Source organism: Lactuca serriola, chromosome 7 (genome assembly GCF_051521515.1).
Source record: "Lactuca serriola cultivar US96UC23 chromosome 7, Lser_US96UC23_V15, whole genome shotgun sequence".
NCBI classification, from domain to species: Eukaryota; Viridiplantae; Streptophyta; class Magnoliopsida; order Asterales; family Asteraceae; genus Lactuca; species Lactuca serriola.
The window spans coordinates 171,263,999-171,286,909 of NC_136414.1; the positions used below are offsets into that span (position 1 = coordinate 171,263,999).

Below are 22,911 nucleotides of genomic sequence, written 5' to 3' on the forward strand. Positions count from 1 at the left end.
GTGTTGCATTAGAGAACTTTAGAAATTAGACCATAAAAATATAAAAATAAGGTTTTTATATTAATAATTATTTACGGTGAAGACCGGCAAAAGTAAAATTTGAAAATATATCATATTTGCTATAATACTAAAAATAACAATTAATAAAAAAATATAATTAATAAAGTTAATATTAATGAAAAGAAAAAATAAAAAACAAATTTTGTTTGAGACAAAAAATATATTTTTAAAATATAGAATCGTCACTTACAAAATACCAGTAATATAACTTTATAGTAATAATTAACCAATAATATAAATTTATAGTAATAATTAGGTATGAAAACTATTAATTAAAAATCATTGAGGCAAAAAAGTGTAAATATAAAGTTTGTTAAGAGTGAATAAAATTGCTATTTCCAAGCATAAGGTTATTTGTAGGAATAAGTAAAAGAAAATGAACATGACTCACACACACAAAGTTGCAAATTAATATACATCTAATTTATTATTTATGTATTTTCTTACTAATTAATATATATATATATATATATATATATATATATATATATATATATATATATATATATATATATATATATATATATAAAGTTAGACTCAAAAGTTTATGGATAACATGGATGTGTTTATAGTGTAACCTTTTTATGACATTAAGTTGTTATTTTTTTATGGATTCGGTCATCATCACCTCTATTAAGTCTATTTCGATATTTATGTATTATTATTCCTTGTTTCGTCGGCAACTTTTTTTTAGTCGTAATAATTTTCAAGTACAAAATAAACCAATGATAAAATTCAACAACAGATTTAAAAGCATCAAGGATTTTGCTAATGAGGTGTAATTTCATGATTTTTTTTGGATTAAGAATCATGCTTGTAAAGCTGAGGCGTTTAATTGGTTTGCTTAGTGTATGGACCCTAGTTGGGTTTACGTGTAATTCATGTACCTCTAGCTTCTTTTTAATATATTTCTTGTTGTTCAATAAGAAAAGTGATCAAATTCAAGCACATGCAGAAAAGAAAAAAAAAAAAAAAAAGTAGTGTCCTAATCTTAGCCCCAATCCTCACCACCCAACCACTAAAAGGAGTAGGACATATCAATAATTTTTTTCATTCTTAAAACCTTCTATAAATAAGGAAGTGTAACACACTAATTTCCACATCCCTCTTCCATATATTTCATTTTGTACAAACAGGTGAAAATGGCTCCGAGAGCTTTCCTTCTTCTTACTCTAGCTTTTGCTGTTGTCCTTCTCATTACCTCTGAAGTGGCTGCAGCTACGGAGTTGGCTGAAAACACTGACAGTAAATGAATTCTCTCTTACGTGTTTTATTTTTAAAAAGCGTATAAATATTGCAATTTATTAACACTTAAAGTTGTAGGTGAGTATAAGCCTGGTGGACATGGAGAACACATCGTAGGCGGTAGAATGGGAGGGCATAACAAAGGCGGTATGCGTAAAGATGATCCTATATATGGGGGTAAAGGTTGCAGGCATGGTTGTTGTTCCAGTAAATATTCCAAGGTTAAAGGAGGGTGTAAGTGTTGTAAGACATTTGCAGAGGCAGCCGCTTACAAACAAACTCAAAACTAATGGAAGCCCCAAGAGAGAACCATCTTTACAGTCATATACTAAAAAGATGTTTCACAATGCAATTATGCATTATGTAGTGCTTATGTGTAAAACAAATAATTAGCGCGACTTCTTTCGATGGAAGTATGCACTTAATATGTACCATAAAATAAGAGAACTTTGAGCTCTTATGTTCAAAAATATATCGTTTTCAATGTCTTGTTTTAATTCTTTCGTTTTTTCTTAAAATAACAATATATATATATATATATATATATATATATATATATATATAGAGAGAGAGAGAGAGAGAGAGAGGTTCCGTTGAAATTAAGAATAAAATAGAGATCTTGATATTCAACCTCAACCACATATTTCACATCTTCCGTTCTAACTTTCCGGCGTACTGGCGCGACATGTCTGTTATAATCATACATGATTATATAGCACTGTCTGTTCCTTTCTCCTCCGTCGCCATTCCCACCACCACCACCACTACTACCACCACCTTTGACACCAGCCGACCAAACCACTATCACCTTCATCACTTATACGACCGCCACCTTTGTCGTCACCATCTTTTATGCCACCAATTATCATAATCATATATGATTACTCAATCTGTGAACAAACATATATGTATAATGATTTATGATGACATACACGTATAAAGTCTTTATTCATCAAATTTGACCTTAAATATTTTTATTTGTGTTATGTATTAGTTGATGAAACTTATAACAATGAAAAAACATTTAAAACACAATCCATTAATTTATTTATTCATAAAGTATTATATATCTAAAACACAAATATTTAAGGTTAAAGTTGAAGGATACATACTTTAAAAGTCAAAAGTGGACAATAAATATGAGACGATGATAGTACATATCTTCTAAGCTAATAAATGAATATCATTTTTTCCAAATATCATGTTTTCATTAAATTTGACACATGTCATTTTTAGGATCTTTTGAATTATTTCTTTTTCACTTGTCATTTTCTTGTATTTTTTCAATTTTCTTAAATTTAAAATCCACATTTTATTATGTAAGCTAGATCTTTATATTAAATTTTAGAATAAATGTTTTACATTTTTTCATGTTTCAAATCTCCTAGAATATGTTGAATTACTTATTTTATTCACTATATCTATTCTATTTATGTAAAATTGTTATTTTAAAAAATTTGTAATTCGTACAACTTTATATTAAATTTTTTTTTTTAATAAACACATGTATTACATGAGTCTTACACTTAGTGTGTGTGTGTGTGTGTGTGTGTGTATATATATATATATATATATAAGATCAAATGAGAACCAACAAAGATTAGGAGCTCTAGGAATCATTATTTGTAGCTTCTTATTAAGGGTATATTTGTCAATTCTAGGTTTTTGTTTTTTTGTAAGCTTTTAAAGCAATGTGGGAAAAATGGCCATTTTGAGACCTTTAACTTTACAACCTAACATTTTGATAAGAATTCCAACACTTTTTCATTTATATAAGATCTAGTAGATCTGATACAATCAGCCACTCTCAAACTCACCCACCAAAACAACTTTAACACTACCTCTTGACGCCGTTGATGTCCGCCCCACTTCCACCCCGCCAGAATCGAAATCGGCACCAATGCTGCTAGTGTCATAGCTCCTTAATTTTTTTTTGTTATCTTCTCCAAGTCTTACTCTGATCAAATTAATGCAAGATTAGACGACAATATTATTGAGACAACATGTTATCTTCAGCGACATTACCTTCTTCGGCGACTTCAACTTCTTCAAAGAAGCTCGTGAACATCGTTAATTTTATTGCCCGGCCCCTTGTTCAAGAACTTTAGAAGGAACCCTAGACCTATAACTTCATCTATGACGCTATCACATTAAAAGTGTTGTGGTCCAGATCTATAATATCTAGCTATAGATCTACGATCTTCGACAACAAATCTACAGTTTACACCTCTAGATCTATGTTCTGCAATTTATGCATCTAAATCTATGAATCCTGACGAGATTGATGGACCAGATCTGATGTCGTGGTCAACCCCCGTCGTTGTGGTTGCACCATCGCTCCAGTGAAAGACAGTCAACTCGTGTCCATCCCTTTCTCTCTGATTTCAGGTGAAACACCACCTGATCTTCATCAAGCATGTCAATTTTTATTTTGATTGGTTTTCCTTTTGTTAAGATGTGAATTCAATTTTTTAATCTTTCTTTTGTTGTTTACTTTTGTTAATGTTAGTTTTAAGTGCTATTAAGTTTTGAATGCATTACTATTAAGTTGTGAAACCAAGTTTGTTTTCTTATTTATGATGATTTATGCATAGAATTGTTGTTCACAACTTAGGTTTTTTTAGCTATTCTGTTGTGAATTGAATTTAAAATGTGCTATAGTGTTAGTGTTTTCTCAAATAATGTGAATCTATGTTATTTAAGCTGTGAATTGTGATGTTTTACTATTTAACTAATTGTTTAGTCATGTTAATGTTAGTTTTAACTATTATTAATAAGAAAATATAAGGGTTTTTTTGTGAATACACCATTTTTTTAAGTTTTAAGATGTGAATTTATGATTTTTTATATGTTTTAAGCTATGAATGCATGTTTTATATTTATTTTTTCTACTTACATGTGTTGTAGATCTTTATGATGCAATTTTTTTTGATTGTTTTTTCTTTTGTTAAGGTGTGAATTTAACTTTTTAGTCTTTCATTTGTGTTTTCTTTTGCTAATCTTTGTTTAATTGCTATTAAGTTGTGAATCCAAGTTTCTTTTCTTATTTTCATAATCTATGATTAAAGATGTCATTGAATAGTTCAATGTATATCGACATATTTAGGAATTTCATAAAGATTGGAATTAGTAAAGTGCATTACCTACCTAATACAAATTCGGAAATTGATTATGACATCATTCTTCTTATTACAAACTTAAAATATGGTTCCTAGCCATATATATTTATTTGTCTTAAAGTATTAAGGATTGATACAATTACCTAAAACTTTATCTCTTATTATATATGGCTAGAAATGGTGGTCTCCCTTCTCCTCCTCCACCCACTCAAAACTCAAATTGCACTATTCTGTCAATTCTGTCAAAAGAAAAGCTTACTGGTCCAAACTACATGGACTTGATGCGAAATTTGAAGATGACACTTAGCTATGAGAATAATAAGTATGTTCTTGAAATCCTTTTTCTTGAAATTAATAGTGTGACTGCTACTATTTAGAAAATTGTTAGACATAAACAACATGTTGATGTTGCCACTAAGGTCGCTTGCATAATGATTACAACCATAACAAATGATCTGTAAACGTCCTATAAGGACTATTGCCCCTATGAAGTGAGCTTGGCTCTTTCTCAAATGCTCGACAAGAAATCGAGACAAGAGTGTTATGTGGTCATCAAATCCATAATGGCATGCAAGCTGAAAGATAGGGAATTTATGTGTGCTTATGTGTAAAAGATGCAAAGACACGTGGAAAGACTAGAATAGATCAATGTTAATTTAGACTAGAAGCTGGCCATTTATATGATCCTCAACACCTTACCACTTAGTTATGATATGTTTATCATATCTTATCATGTCAACAACACATAAACGACATTACTTGAGCTACATAGTCTGTTGCAAACTGCTAAAGCTAGATTGAAGAAGTCTTATTCCACATTTATTGAAACTAACCCTGTCCTATCCATTCAATACGGAAAGGGGAAGAAAGGAAAGGATTTATCCTAACCCAAGTGGAAAGGGAATGCCCATATTGGAGAGTCAATTGGTAGGTCAAAGGGAAAAGTCAACTTTGATGCTCCTCTTGTTAATAATCTGAAAGTGGTCGTGTGCTTTCACTGTGGCTAGAAGGGACATTGGAAGAGAAGTTTTCCAAAGTACTTACAAGAAGTAAGAAAAGCAAAGAGCGAGTTTTTTGTCTCTACATCTGGTATGTAGTCTATACAAATCAATAACACTCAACTTTCAAATTCTTCGATCCTTGATATAGGATGTGGTTTCCATATTTGTTTTAATATGTAAGGACTAAGGGAAAGTCTATCACATGCTTTTCATAGCAGCTATTACTATGTGAAAATGAAAATGAATTTGTGAAGAAAGTGTGGAAATTATATAAGAATGCAAGAAAATAGCAAAATACATTTTTATATTGTGTAAAATTTGATAAGAAGGAAATCTCTATTCTAATCTACTATAATAAATGAAGGTTTTTTGCCACATGTCCTCTTCTCATTTATTTGGACACATGGCATTTTCTAGAATTCTTAAATTTTCTATTTTCCACTTGTCATTTTATTGTATTTTTCATTTTATTAAATTAAAATTCCACATTTAATAGATAAGGTAATATATATGTAAAGTACTAGTTTATAACCTGTGGGAACCACGGTTACAAAATAAATGATATTTTCATAGTAAAAATTCTAAAATTATTGGTCAATTATTTTAGATAAATCATTAATTAAGAGATATATACCAAAATTTTAAAGTTATTATAACTTCAAAAATAACATATAATAATTAGAAAAAAATAAATTTGAATTTTAAAATGTTACCTAATATATCTCTTTGACATGTGGTATAATATTAATGAAGAGTTGTATTAAAGTGACACATGGCAAATGGAGATTAAAACTATTCTTTTATTAGAATAGAGATTTATTAGAAATGGTTTATATATGTAATGTATTCAATACATTAAAGTCTATTGATTTTAATAATTTAAAAAATTTCTTATTTTTCTTATAAATTCAAACTATTCAAATTATTAAAATTTCATATTTTTTTTTTAATTAAACCCATGTAATACATGGGTCTCACAGCTAGTAAAAGAATAGGTTTAATCTCATATTGACAAGTGTCATATAATTAGAGCTCCTTATTAATGGTATATATCACCAATTATGCCATTTGTCAACCTATTAATTATCCAATTCAAAATTTAAAATTTAAATTTCCACTATAATTACATTTAATTAATTAATAATTGATTATCCACTTTAAATTTTAAATATTCCACTCTAATTATATTAAATTAATAATTGATTCATCATTTTTAATTTTAAGTTTTAAATTTTCTCACTGTAATTATGTTAAATTCATAACATTAGATTAAAAAATAAAATAAAATTAGTACAAATTATAAGGTGATATAACTTCAAGTAATTTTTTAAATCAACAGTTATAATTTTATATAACTAAAAAATATCACTTAAGTAATAATTTTTTTTAAAAATAATTGATTAATAATTTTAATTAATTTTATAACCGTGTTTTTCACGGGTTATAAACTAGTAACTAAATAAAAGGTTTATAGACTCGAAATATGATCACTAAGATTTTTAAAAGATCCGAGATGACATCTCTTTAATGCAGTAGCAATTGTCACGATCTAAAATAAATCAGAATACCACGTAACCGAAAGTGTAATTTGGTCATTTTTGAGAAATTCATGAGATAATGAAGATTTAATCTTGTGAAAGTGAAAAATATGTTAGATTATATCGTGAGATGGTTTATAATGTTGGTTAAGTGATTCCAGTCACTTAATTGTGTATTTGAGCAAAAAGGACAAAGTGGGACATGTTGGTATTTTGAGCCTTTTTCATGTCTTAATTGATTAAGTTTTTTAGAAATTAAGCAAAAAGTAACTAGATAGAGATGTATGTCTTGTTAATACTTCGTGTGGATATAAAGATCATTGAAAACGGGTTTGAAACAAAGAAGTTATGACTGTTTTGAAGTTGGATTAAAAAACAGCCAAAACTGAAATCTATGAAATACAATAATCATGACATGGTAAAAAGATTTCAAAGGAGTGGTGGCACTACCAGAATAGATACTTAATCTGTTAAACTTCTTTTATCAAACTTCTTTTACATGGTTTAAACAAGTGCTTTGATAGGGTGATTTTGAAGTTATGACGTGTTCTAGCGAAGGCTCGAATCAAGGGAAAACAAGTTGTAATATATAGAATCACATAAAGGTATTAATTTCCTCTTTGATTAAGCCTTTGATCTTTAATGGAAAATGTTCAATCATGTTAGTAACTCAAAACAACTTTTGAATATTTTGATTATGATTTTATTGTAAGTGTTTGGAAGCTAATTACAAGCTTTATAATAGTATTTTGTGGTTGAATTCATAAAATATGATAGTAAGGTTTATAAATCCTAAATTGTGAAAATGATGAACTTGTGAAATTGAGTACAGTACTTGATGAATTAAGTCATATGTAAGACTAATTCATGGAGATTAATCGGTTTCTTGACAAAAAATTATCAAGTTAGTATTTGGGGGATAAAATATGATTTTTGTAGAATTTGAATGTTATTAAGTTCCTAATGGACTATGACTATTTTTTAGGAACTTTTTTATATGTTATGTAAATAGGTAATTGGAAAGACATTGATCAAGCTGATCAATTGGAGATTTGAAGCTTAAAAGTGGTAGTCAGTCTTCAATAACTAAATAGATGGGTAACCACACTTCTTTTTAGATATATGTTATTTTGATATGTTTATCATTGTATTAATTTAAATTATGGATAAATAAAAATATTATGATTATTGGATTACAACCCGTAAGGTTGTGAATGCTTGATAGTTATAGTAAGAAATGTAGTTAAATATTATAGTTGGTTATTGCTATGTGGAAATATTAGTCGGTTAAACTGCATTATAAATAAGTTATGTAACTTATATATACTATGTCTTTTGAAGAAATTGTCCGGCGACTGAAAGCTCGTGAGTAGAGAATCCGTAGGCATGTTGAAGTTGAAGAAAAGAAGCTTCTACTTACCCATCAAGAATGGACCGAAAGAAGTAAGAAACAAAGCCATGATCAATCACGCTCCTCTATAGGGGTGTGCAAAAAAGCGTAAAACCGAAAAACCGAGCCGAACCGGCCAATCCGAAACCGAAAAAATCGTAACCGAAAAAAACCAAAACCGAAAAAACCGGATATCAACGGGTCGGTTTTTGGTTTTTATACTTAGGTATCCGCGGATACCCGAACCGAACCATTTGATTATATATATATATATATATATATATATATATATATATATATATATATATATATATATGAACCGTTAAAAAAAGTATTATTTCATTAGTATTGTTTCGATTGATCTACGAGTGTAATAACCTAAACAAAAATCCATATCGACAAATCCAATTTTGTAATTCTAAATTCATTTGATTTTTTTGTTTTTATTATTGTATTTATTATACAAATTATAATATATGATATTTGAACTTCATTATGTTTTTTTTTAACTCTTTGACTTACTAATTTTAAGAAAGAGATAAGTAAAATGGAGTGTTTAGTTTCAACTGAATTTAATTTTTTATATTTTACCGGGTACCCGTGAACCGAACCGTGGTTATCCGCTTTTATACGGTTCGGTTCGGTTCGGTGTCAATACGGTTCGGTTTCGGTTAGTGCGTATGAGGTACCCGCCCCGTGGTCACGGTTCACAATTTCATTACTATCCGAACCAAACCGCCCCATGAACACCCCTACTCCTCTAACAAAAACAATCGGGGAAACTCAAAAAATTATCAAGGCCGTAGAAGAGGTCGAGGTAGAGGAGGAGGTAGAGGTGGTGGCCAGGGAAGATGTAGTAATAACCTGCAACGAGAGAATACTCATGGCACAAACGACAATCAAGAAAAAAACAAAATCCAGTGCTATAATTGTTAAGATTTCAGGCATTATGCAGCAGAATGTAAAAATCCACGAAAAGAAAGAAATCAAGAAGCTAATATGGTTCAAGGTCCAATTGATAACGAACGAGCCCTTCTCTTGGCAGCAATCCATGAGATCATGACAACTGAGGAAGTGTTCTTGAATGAAGAAAAAGTCAATCCAAAATTGACACCACTAAAAAGCAACAACAATCAGTTTGGTATCTTGACAATTGAAGGCAAAGGTTCTATCGTATTTCAATGTAAGAATGGAGAACATCGAGTGCTTCAAAGTGTTTACTACATACCAAGGTTGTGTAGTAACATCATCAGTTTGGGACAACTAGCGGAAAAAGGGGATCAAATATATATATGCATGGCTTATTCCTTTGGATCCACGATGACAAGAACCAACTACTCATGAAGGTAAAGCAATCTGAAAATCTACTCTATAATATAATCTTAAATGAAACTGAGTCTCAATGTCTACTTGGAGAAGCTACCGATCAGACATGGCGTTGGCATGCTCGTACGGGAGACGTGAACTTCACCACACTCAATAAAATGTTAGAAAAGAACTTGGCAGTCGGCTTGCCAAAAATAAACATCCCCACACGTTTATGTGAAGGCTGCTTGATAGGGAAGCAAACGCGAAACCCCTACCCAACAAGTACAATGTTCAATGCTTCAAAAAGGCTAGAGCTCATGCATGGAGACCTATATGGTCCTATCACTCCACCTACACTAGCCGGAAATAGATATTTCCTCCTACTGGTTGATGATTACACCAGGGTAATGTGGGTTTACCTTCTAAAAGCTAAAGATGAAGCCCTAAAGTTTTTTAAAGAATTTCAAAAAACGGTGGAAAGAAAAGTTGGAGAGAAAATAAAGACATTACGAACTGATCGGGGGGGGGGGGGAATTCCTCTCTAGTGAATTCACCTCATATTGCAAATAAACGGGTCTAAATCGACATTACACAACATCATATTCTCCACAACAAAACAGGGTTATGGAGAGACAAAATCACACTATAACTGAGATGACACGTAGCAATCTGAAAAGCATGGATGTACCTGAAGTATTGTGGGGAGAAGTCGTGTGTCATGCCGTTTACATTCTTATCAGATTGAGTACAAAACCTCTTACAGATTCCACCCCATACGAGATGTGGACATGAAGAAAACCACAAGTTGAACACTTGAGAGTTTTTGGTTGCATTGCTTATGTGAGAACACCAAACACACATCTAAATAAACTTGAAGATAGAAGCAACAAGATGGTTCATCTAGACATTGAAAAAGGATCAAATGCTTATAGAATTCTTAATCCAGATACAGGGATGATTTGTGTTAGCAGGGATGTAAAATTTGATTAAGAAGCAAAGTAGACATTCCAGGTGTATGTTTAACGTTTGATGGGTTCACTATAAGTGACATGACAGAAGATGAAAATTCTGACTTAGGAGGTTACGAAGAAGATAATCAGGTATGGAGCGAGCCAACTCCATTAAGTCCTCAAGTTTCCACCACTACTCTAGAAAGTTCGACAAGCTCAAATACAGGTAGCGAAGACTCAACAGGTGATAACGTGTTAAGGTATCGAACACTTCATGATATTTATTAAGATTGCGAGCAAATACTTCTAATAGAAGATATTGAGGAATCCAAGACATATTCTGATGCAAGTATGAAAAAAAAAACGGGTAGAAGATATGAAAGTTGAATTAGATGTTATTGAAAGATACAAGAATTGGAACCTAGTAGAATTACCACCAGGGAGAAAAACCATTGGTCTGAAGTGGATCTTCAAACTCAAAAAAGATAAAAATGGTAATATAATAAAGCACAAAGCAAGGCTAGTTGCCAAGGGTTATTTACAAAAACCCGGAATTGATTTCTATGAGGTATTCGCTCAGGTTGCTCGAATTGAAACTATACGCATCATATTAGCTTTATCAGCAAAATCCGGTTGGAAAGTACATCACCATGATATAAAGTTAGGATTTTTATATGGTGATTTAGAGGAGGAAGTTTATGTCTCACAACCAGAAGGATTTGTGAAGAAAAACCAGCTAAGGAAAGTCTACAAACTATCAAAAGCCTTGTATGGGTTAAGCCAAGCACCAAGGGCTTGGAACTCTAGGTTGCACAAATATTTCAAGCAAGTAGATTTTAAAAGATGTCCGCAAGAGTATGTTTTTTACACCAAAAGCAAGAAGGGAAGTCTTCTTATTGTAGTGGTATATGTTGATGATCTGATTGTAACGGGAGGCTATGATAACGATGTGAAATTGTTTAAGAAACAAATGAACACAGAGTTTCAGATGAGTGATTTTGGGTTGTTGACATACTACCTGGGCATAGAGGTAAGTCAATATGAAGGGGGAATTACATTAGTGCAAACTGCTTATGCAAAGAAAGTGCTTGAAAAAGTTGGTATGCATGATTGTAACCCATGTAGAGATATCCTATGGAACCAAGGCTAGAGTTAAGAAAGGATGAAGAAGGAGAACCCGTTGATCCCACGAAGTATAGGATCATTGTTGGTGGTTTGAGATAACTCACACACACCCGTCTGGATTTCTCATATTCTGTAGGTTTGGTAAGTCGTTTTATGGAAAAACCTACTAAGAAACACCTTCACGTTGTTAAACATATTCTAAGATACATTATAGGAACAGCTATGTATAGTTTGGAATATGTAAGAAGCAGTGAAGAGTATGGTGTCATAAGCTATACAGATAGTGATTTAGCTAGAGATGTAATTGACAGGAGAAGTACATCAGGTTTGGCATTTTATCTCAATGAGAACCTTGTTACATGGAACTCGTAGAAGCAACAAAGTGTGGCACTTTCATCATGTGAATCTGAATTTATGGCAGCTACAAGTGCCACATGTCAAGGGGTTTGGATAAGGAGATTGCTTGGAGAGTTAACTAGACGAAGAATCAACCCAATAGTGTTGAATGTTGACAACAAATCAGCCCTGGAACTGATGAAGAACCCGGTGTTCCATGGATGAAGCAAGCATATCGACACGAGAGAAAGGAGATGTCATTATGCAACATGTGGGAACTACCGAACAACGGGCTGATATATTCACAAAATCTATGGCTAAAGTGAAGTTTGAAGACATGGGAAGTCTATTAGGAGTGAAGAACATCTCGGTTCCTGAATTAGGAGGGAAAATGTTGGCGTAATTCACGAATTGGCCCTCATGGGCATTTTGGGAATTTTATATGGAAACTTTCCTTGTAGCCGTGTTTGAGTTAGTTTAGCATACCGTATTTTTAGTATAAATAAGGGTATTGTTTTAGGTTTGTTTTAGTTATTTTTCCAGCATTAAAAACTCTTGTTTAGCAAGAAAAAGTCTTCCGTTTTCATTCCCCTGTTATCATCTTCGTCTGTTGCTGCTGTTGCTGTGCAGTTTTTTTTTTTTTTTTTTTTTTTTTTTTTTTTTTTTTTTTTTTTTTTTTCCTTTTCTGTCTTGTTTTTTGTTATTAGGCAACAAGGTTGCAGCAAGGTATCATGTAGATACCTTACATTAAAATCCAAAGGAATAGGTATTGTGAATTATGTCTCCAAGTTAAGCTTCATAAACAAAAGGCAAGCAAGGGTAATTTCTTCGAATGAAAGCATGGGAGACAAACTTCTATCATATGCAGTTTGTACAACATGCACTGTTTGAGTACAACAAGAATCATGCCATTATTTTAGTTGTGAACTCCTCATGCTACTCTCTCAAGAAGGATTCACTGGTACACAAATTGATCTAAGGTTCATGCTGATGATATCTAATAAGACTCACATTGAATTAAACTATCATGCTGATCTTCAAATTGAAGACTCATCCTGACTTTTGGTTTAAGCATTGACCCCACTGATTAATGTTTTTCACGCTCGTAATTCTTGCTATTTTGTCTTGCTGCATTGTTATGTCCTTGGTTCAAATAAAGAAAATAAATTGTTATGAAGGGAATTATTTGCATTCATGGGTGGATGATGAGGAGGTAAAGCCATTTAATTATGAATTAAAATTATAATTAAAGTTAGAGTTGTCTAATTCAATCTTCACATGGAGTGTTTTTATTCAAAGGAGATCATGTTGGAAATTCACATGGGCATCAGGTGAATTAAACTTGGAGGCAAATTGTTGTCACTAGAAAAGAAGTTACCTGGATACATCAAAAGGAAAGAAAAAGGTGTTTGGAATAATTGTGCAGAGAAGAATTGTTCAACACTTAAATAAAGAAAAATATGGGAAGGTGTCACAGAAAAAGCTTTTTGAGAAAGTCTCAACGAAAAATGAAATGAGAAAATAATGACATGCCATTATTTAATTCCATTTCTGAATCGATTTCAAGGAAAGAAAAAGAGAAATGGGCATTAATGTTCAAATCAATGAGGATCTCATCGGATTATATTTTGTGTGTTTCCAAGACTAGTCAAAGAGATTGTTTGCTGAGTTTGAAATTCAGAAATCTCATCATGATAGTTAAGGGTATTATTTTCTAGTTGGTGTCAAAGGCATACAAGGTTGTTGTTGGTGTGATAAAAAGTCTTTGCGCTCTGTTACCTTTCTCTTCACGTGGTTCATCATGAACTAAGCTGTCAAAAGAGTATAGCAAGAAAGAAGGGGCAGTTTCAAAAAACACATGTGTGCACAAAAGTTGCAACAAAAAAATAGACCGTCGGTTCTTCACTGTCAAAGTTATCATAAGGATTAAAAAAATGTCTCCACACAAGGGCATAATTTTATGAAATGTCAAGAGAAGTAGAGGAATCGTGTGGTTCTAAGTATATTGAAAAGATAAATCCAAAAGAAGACAGTAAGGACATTAGGTGTGTGTTAAAAGCTGCAAAGTAAAGGAGAGGATGGTGATGTCTCTTTCCTTTGGTCAAGTTCTACACTAGAGTCAAACAAAAGAAACACAGAAGGTATGTGTTGTAATTTATTTTCTTAAGTTTTTTTTAAATAAACAAACATATATAATTTTTTTTCCAAAGTTTTAATTAGTTTTCATTTAAATTAAACTCTTTCTAGTTGATTTTTTTAGTTCATTTAAATTTTGTCTTTTATATTTCTTTTGCTACAACTCAATTCTACGTGTAGAAATTCTCTTAATTCCTAAGGGTACATGCAACCTAAAATGAATCTACGTGTTTTTCACATCTAATAGCAACATACTTATGTAAATACAAGATAGAACCTTATGAATCGAAATAAATGGCTAATAATGCATACCTTTTGTAGATTCCAATCAAGCTAATCAAATCTTGTTGTCTCCTTGGAAAACCTAGCTTCAAAAGTATGCCTGCCTCTAATGGTTCACACCGAAAAATCAAGAATTTGAAGGAGAGAGGAGGGAGGAGGAGGATAATTTCAATCTCTACATTTCTGTATAAGCAAGCCATGAATTTATGTGCCCCAATGGTCCTATTTATAGTTTAGGTAACTTGCAGACAAATCCAAATTTGAATAATTAAATAATAGATTTAAATCCAATTCATACCACTTCCTTATCAGCAACCAACAGCCTTTCGGTAACCCTATGGAAGCCTCCAAAACCTTCCATACCAGGGATGGTTATAGAATTGCTTCCGCCTTCAGTTAAATCCAATTAATCTCGAATTAATTCCAGATTAATTCTGATTAACAATTAGTCAATTATGAATATATTTAATTAATTCATATTAATTATTAAATATTTTTAACTAATTTTTTAATCACATAATAAATTAAAAAATGTTTATATCTCTCCTTTGATGAATCCAATCCATTTCCTGGTTACGAACGCAACTCAAAAAGGACATTATTTTTATTCATCAATATTATACCAATTTATTTAGGACCATATACACCTTAAATCCAAAAGTCTCCCACATGGATAACTCACTAAATATAATTGCAAGTATAAATCTGAATAACCACCAAAGTGTCTTTTCCAAAGACACTACCAAACTATGATTAGACATTGGTTCTAAGAGTAGTGATCAACTGTCCCTTCATTTTACAAGATATCATACGAACATGAGATTAGAATTAGAATCAATCTCATAGTCAAAGATTCTATTTCTCGATCTCCCAATTTATGACAGCTGGATTCAGACTAATAATTGAACACGTCAATTTAATCTTATCTTGACCAAGCACTTTAGATGTCAGTGACAAATCATCGAGGGTCCCAAAGATATCACATTTCCTGTTAAGGCAAAAGGAACGAATAAACTTTGACTATATAATCAAATATTTTACTCACCAAATCATGCATGGAGTTACACTTTATAACACCTAGGTACGAGATGCGTTAAAGTAAACCAATGCACAACTGATTTGCAAAATACAACTTATATATCTCTGTTTGAAGAATAAAAGATATTATCATCTTGGAATTATTGGTAGATGAATCCATCAAGTAATCTCTATGCATGTGTCAAACCAATACTTAAAATCCCCATTTTCAATTACTCATGAATATTATAGCAATCCATATTGTAACGCTTGGTCAGGTATTGTTCAATTTTCAACATTTTTAGGGCTTTAGACAAGATCTCGACGATTTGGGAAGCTCCAACTCGTTGTGTAGGAACTCATTTCGCCGCGGAGTTTAAGGATCCAACTCGACGAGTTGGGATGTCGAGTTGACGTCCAGAGATCAAACCCTAAAATTTAGGGTTTGTAGCCTATATAGTCACCTTAAGCCTTGAGGCTGAACGTTTATCAACCCCTAAAACCCTAATATCGACCTTGTGAGCCCTAATCTTCATTCCTCTCATATTGTGAGCTAGTGTGGCACTTTGGAGTCACAAGAAGGAAATGATAGTGAAACGGAGGCAAGGATCTAGCAAGCAAGTTGTGTATCTTCTATTTGGCACTGTTGTGGACTGCTGTGAGTATCTAAAACCTGATTTTTGTAGATATGTATCTAGATCTTGGGTTTTGTCCCTTTCCACACTTATTCTTAGTAGTTTCATGTATAGACTTCATAAAGCTTGCAACTTTATGAATCTTTAGGGAAAGAGGGTCTCATGATGAGCTAGATATGACTTTTCAGCTAGTTCTGATGCCATGCATGGATTTTAGGGCGCATTTCCTTTTCTTTGGCCTATTTTGGCTTTAATACATGCATTGGACATGCATGTTAATAAAGCATCTAGCTTTGCGACGGCTTTGAGGTTAAAACCTCTTCTAGAATGGATGGGGCCAAAACTCTAAGGTTTTGAGGCTTAATGGGTAAGCACTTGGGGTTTTCAAGCTTTGAATTAAAGCTTTGAGCATTTTCGATGGTCCCAAAGGATAAATTTGGAAAATTCATTCTTCTAGACACATTAGGAGCTCAGATATGAGCATTAAAGTCCCTAGAATCAAAGGATAATCTGAATGTGTGCAACAAGGGGAAAACTCGACTAGTTGCCTTACCAACTCGGCGAGTTGGAATGGGTTTTCCCGCCTTCTAGATACTGCAAGGACTCAACAAATTGTCCTAAAAAATCAGCAAGTTGGCTAGGGTTCTTCCTGGTTTTCTGAATACTGAAGGAACTCAACAAGTTGCTAGATGCACTCGACGAGTTGGATCAACATGGACTATTGAATTTGACTTTGACCATGGTTGACCAAATTTGTATTGTAAGGGCATTTTGAGTATTCGGGGATGTTAACAAAGTATTCATATGGTGAATATAGGCAGTTGAGTTCGGAGCTGTGTTTTGGGAGGTGGATCTTGTCAGTCAGTGCTACTTGTGAGGTGAGTCTCCTCACCATACCAATGGGTCGAAGACACTATGTCCGACCCATTATGTGTTATGTCATATGCTATTTGATTCTATGGTATGTGATATGCTAGTTTTCTTTGTGATACTTGCATGGAAGACCTAGTGGGAGCCCGTGGTGCTTAGATGTCAGACCATGTAGGAGTATCCATGACATTCCAAATAAAGACCATGGGGGTGCCCATGACACTTGTTTATAGTGGGAACCCATAGAGCTTAGATGTTAGACCATGTGGGGGTGCCCATGACATTCTAGGTAAATACCATGGGGGTGCCCATGGCACTTGTTTATAAGATCATCTGGTGGTGCCCATTACACATAGGTGTAAGACCATGGGGGGAGCCCATGGTATCCTTGACTAAGACTCTGGAGGGTGTCAAGAGAATCCTTATATGTTTATATACATGACTTATGTAGCTTATATGGATGATATGGTTTATTTGATTATGTGGATTGTGTGGGGTATGTTATGGGGAACTCACTAAGCGTTAGCTTACAATTTGTTGGTTGTTTCAAGTACTTCAGGATCTAAGAGAAAGGGCCCGACATGATGGCTCAGCATGCACTCTCTGCCGTTTTTATTGTGACACTCTAATTTATTGAATAATATTTTGATGTTATTGATTTTTGAAAACAATTCTGATTGGAATTTTAGATTTTATAAGATGGTTTCGTTACTTAAAAATGAAAATTTTTATCTGGTTTTCGGCTGTTACAAGTTGGTATCAGAACCTTGGTTTGAGGGATTCGGGCATGCTCTCGGGTGTGTCAGAACTCAGACTGAGTAAATGGTTAAAATTGTTTTTCAAAAATCAAAGTTAAAAACTTCTTAAACCAATTTCTTTTATGAAAAATGGAGAGTGCAATGCGCATAATCATCCGAGCTCAAGTAAGTGTTTTCCCCAATATGTTAGCCATGCTATATTGATATTTGGAATGTGATAGTCTGATGGGTTTTGCTATGTGTATGCTTTAAAAATTGTGTATGGTTAGGATCTTATAGCCTGAGAATAATTGATTTGGCCTTATTTCCTATTCCTTGTCTGGTTGTGGTCCTAGGGTAGAGTCTGTTATTCGACAGTCTATTTGATCCTATTATGTGTCTAATTTTCATACATAAGGGCAACCTGTTATGATTGATTTGAGTTCTGGTTTGTTAGGAATGATGAAAATCTTAGGGTAACCTAGGATTGGAGTTATGCAGTAGTTTGTGAGATATGTTTTGTTTTGGGATGAATTAGGGTTATCAGGTAGAGCCTTAGGGAAAGTACTGGTAGGTGTGGAAGGTAGTATTATGCTCATACTACTGAGAGCACATGACCTGTACCCGAACCAATACTATATGTGGAAGCTCTAAGGAGACCGGTGTGTGAGGATCCCCTTTTTAAATATCATGATCATTCTGTCTTATCATATTTCAGATTAGAATGGTGGTAACTCGACATGGAGCAGGGGGATCAGGATCAGGATCAGGATCTGGATTAGGATCCAGGTCAGGCTATGATATAGAGCCCATTGACGAGAGCTTGTGCGAGCATATCCCAGCCGAGGTTACGAGTGGAATTCTTGATGCTACCCCATTGATATTCAGGACCGTCAAGGAAGGGATGATGGAGATCTTGGAGGAGTGAATCAGGTCTTTTCGAGCCAACGTTGTTGCGAGCTAGGTCGGGGCCCGAATTCCCCCGTTCGGGAGTTCATGGTGTACGGGGCGCTCGATTTCTTTGCGGTCAAGGACCCCATAGTTAGTTGATGATGGGTGGCAGAAATGGAGAATGCCCACCGCACGAGCTTTTGCCCCGAGGTAGCAAAAGTGGGGTTTTCTTCATGCATGTTAAGGGACCGAGTCAGTGAATGATAGGAGGAGGTGACCTACCATGTGGGATAAGCTGGAGTGGCAGAGATGTCATGGGAGGAGTTTTTTAGGCGTTTTGACTTAGAGTTTGCACCATCCATTGAGGTGCAACATTTAATGAGGGAGTTTGAGGAGTTATAGTAGACCACCGAGACTGTGGCGGAGATTACTGCCATGTTTCGGGAACGAGAACTATTGATCCCGCAGTATGCTGTAGATGAGGATATGAAGAGAACAAGGTGTCATCCATGTTAAGGGATGATATACATGAGTTCGTGAGCTTTTCAAGGTGAAAAACCCGAAATGAGATGGTGGAGAAGGACTGGGAGCTAGATTTGGATTTGCAGCTCCGCGCATAGCAGAATCCAGAGCAGGTTCAACTAGTTCTAGGTCAGGCTAAAAAGCCTAAGATCTGACTCTTCTGGTAGGGGCCAGCATGGGTGTGGTCGTTGTGTCATGTGTAGTAAGCCGCACAACGGAGGATGTCAGATGGCGGGCTTTGGATGTTACACGTGTGGACAGCAGGGCCACATGAGCAGGGAATGCCCCAAGAAGGGATTGATATGTTTACACTGTAACCATGTCGGCCATAAAAAGGATGATTGTCCTAGGTTGCAGGCAGGGGGAGGAGTAGTGGCGACGCCTACGCCTGCTATAATGAGGATCACTGATATCCGTCTTGCCAAGGCGGATGCCCCTATGGTGAGGAGCCACACATTTTAGTTGACTACCGAGGAGGCTCGAGCAGCACCAGATGTCGTGGCATGTATGTAATCTATCTCTTTTTTCATATTTATTGGTTATGCTTATATATTTATGTGCGATTGTATAGGGACCGTTTTTGTCAATGGTGTGAAGGCTCATGTTCTTTTTGATTCGGGTGGTAATCGATTGTTCATATCTCTTGCGCTTAGCAACAAGTTTCGGAATGCTCTGGGGACTCTGGATTCCCCGCTTGAAGTTGAGATTGCGGATGACCGCACCGTGAGTGCTGATAGGGTATATTGGGACTATATCCTGAATATGTTTGGGGAGAGGTTCTAAGTCGATCTGGTTCCGATACCGCTGCGATGGTTGAAGGTGATCGTCAGAATTGACTAGTTAGGGGCCAACGGGGCCATGATAGACTGTTAGCATCAACTGGTGAGAGTTCGAACCCTAAGTGAGGGAGAACTGGTTATTTATGAGGAGAGGGCCTCATAGGTGCCAACCCTCTGTTCACATGTGAGGGCTAGGAGACTTCTCCATCAGGGTTGTGTGGCATATATCTCGGATATGAGGGTTGAGACAGTGAAAAATCTGGATAGTGTACCAGTTGTACGAGACTTTCGGGATGTTTTTCTCGAGGAGTTGCCCGGGGTGCTTCTGGAGATGCAGGTAGAGTTTTGCATTGACTTGGTTTCGAGTGTTGCGCCAGTAGCCAGGGCACCGTACTGGTTAGCTCCGCCTGAGATGTAGGAGTTGTCTACGTAGCTTTGGGAACTACTAGATCGAGGGTTTATCCGTCTAAGCATCTCTTCGTGGGGAGCATCGATTTTGTTTGTAAAGAAGAAGGACGAGTCACATAGGATGTGCATCAATTATCAGGAGTTGAACAAGCTAACGGTGAAGAACCATTTTCCACTTTAGAGGGTCGATGATTTATTCGATCAGCTTCAGGGTGCATCTTTGTTTTCCAAGATTGATCTTTGGTCAGGGTACCATCATATGTGTTTGTGGATATACCGAAGACAACTTCCAGGACTCGGTACTGTCACAATGAGTTTGTGGTGATGTCATTTGGGCTCACCAACGCCCCAGCAACGTTCATGGATGTCTTGAACAGGGTGTGTAGGCCAATGTTGGATCGTTCTGTGATTGTTTTATCGATGATATAATGGTCTATTCTAAGACTAAGGAGCAGCACGAGTACCATTTGAGGGATGTATTGGAGACATTGAGGATAGAAAGGCTTTATTCCATGTTCTTGAAGTGTTATTTTTGGTTGCGTGAGGTGTAGTTTTTAGGGCACATCATCAACCAAGAGGGCATTTTGGTTGATCCATCCAAGATCGAGGCAGTGATGCGGTGGAAAATACCAAAGAATGCATCTGAGATCCGTAGCTTCTTTGGCCTAGCAAGGTATTATCGGAGATTTATTAGGACTTCTCCAAGATCATACCTTTGACTCATTTAACCAAGAGGAATGTGACTTTTTAGGGGCCCCAAGTCAGTAGTTGGCTTTGGAGACCCTGAGAAAGTAGTTATGTGAGGTCCCAATTTTAGCACTATCTGAGGGGTTGGATGATTTGGTGGTGTGTTGTGATGCATTTATCACAAGGTTAGGGTAGGTTTTGATGCAGAGGGGGCATGAGATCGCGTACGACTTGAGGTAGCGGAAGCCTCATGAGGCGAACTACCCCACTCACGACCTGGAATTGGGGGCAGTGGTGTTCGCCCTTAAAATTTGGAGGCACTACTTGTATGGGGTTCGATTCACCATCTTTACTGACCATAAAAGTTTGAAGTACTTGATGGATCAGCAGAACCTAAACATGAGGTAGCGGAGATGGTTGGATGTACTAAAGGACTACGATTGCGAGATTCTGTATCATCCCGGGAAGGCCAATATGGTGGCTGATGCCTTAAGCCGCAAGGTGGTGAGTGCACCAATCAGGGATGTGTTCTTGAGGATGATGGTAATTTCTCATTTATTGGATATGATCAAGGAGGCTCAAGCGGAGCGTCTGAAGAGAGAAAATTGGAAGATAAAGCGGATTTAGGGTCAGATACCGTTGTTTGTTCGAGATGGTCGGGGTCTCTTGACACAGTGTGGCCGGGTGTGGGTACCGACATTTGGGAGAGTGAGATAGAAGATATTGGAGGAGGCACACAAGTACAAAGGGATTCACATGGTTCGTGGAGTGATTCTTGATCTGCAGGAAGGTCAAGGTCGAGAATCAGAGGCAACACGACAATGTTCAGCCACTACCCATTCCCATGTGGAAATGGGAAAAGATCACCATGGACTTTATCACGAAGTTACCGAGGACGGCGAGGGGTGTGGATTCTATTTGGGTCATTGTGGACAAGTTGACAAAGAGTACCATTTTATTTTGATCCCCAAGAGTATCTCTACTGAGAAATTAGCAGATATATATGTGCGAGAGGTGGTGATCAGGAATGGAGTACCAGTATCCGTGGTTTCGGATCATGATATCTAATTCACCTCCAAGTTTTGGTGGAAGTTCCATGAGGAATTAGGCACCCAGTTACATGTCAGCACCACTTACCACCCTCAGACCGATGGTCAGAGTGAGCGGATGATTCAGACGCTTGAGGATATGCTTCAAGCTTGTGTTGTGGATTTTGGAGGGAGTTGGGATACCTACCTCCCGCTAGCAGAGTTTTTATACAATAACAGTTATCATGCAAGTATTGACCCGCCCCCGTTTGAGATGTTGTATGGTTGGAGGTCCAGGACTCCCGTATGATAGGGGGAGGTTGGGTACCGAGTTATGGGAAGCATTGAGGTGGTACTCAGGACCACCAAGCAGATTCATCAGGTGTGTGATAGGCTGTGTTTCGTGTACAGTTGTCAGAAGAGCTATGCCGACCAGCATCGCTCAGACCTTGATTTGTAGGTAGGAGACTTTGTGTTGCTGAAGGTGTCACCATGGAAGGGTGTCATAAGATTCCGTAAGAGGGGCAAACTAGGGCCCCGACATATTGGTCCGTTCATGATTTCTGCCTAGGTGGGCAAGGTGGCTTATCGATTACATGTCTTTGTGATACTTTCATGGAAGACCCTGGGAAGCCCGTGGCACTTGGATGTCAAACCATGTGGGGGTGCACATGACATTCCAGGTAAAGACCATGGAAGGTGCCCATGACACTTGGTTATAAGACCATGTAAGGGTACCCATGGTATTCCATGTTAGACCATGGGTGGTGCCCATGGAACATAGGTTTAAGACCCTGGGCGGAGCCCACGACATCCTGGAGTAAGAACCTGGAGGGTGTCTAGGGCA

At 35.7% G+C, this 22,911-nt stretch overlaps 1 protein-coding gene across 1 annotated transcript; it reads left to right on the forward strand.

Moving 5' to 3' along the window:
• The first annotated feature begins 1,148 nt into the window (after nt 1-1,148).
• LOC145064997 (uncharacterized) lies at nt 1,149-1,802 on the forward strand. The gene is made up of 2 exons (XM_079012344.1): nt 1,149-1,305; nt 1,384-1,802. Exons 1-2 carry the CDS (start codon nt 1,203-1,205, stop codon nt 1,593-1,595), a joined length of 315 nt encoding a protein of 104 aa, XP_078868470.1. The 5' UTR covers nt 1,149-1,202; the 3' UTR covers nt 1,596-1,802.
• Nucleotides 1,803-22,911: the final 21,109 nt, after the last annotated feature.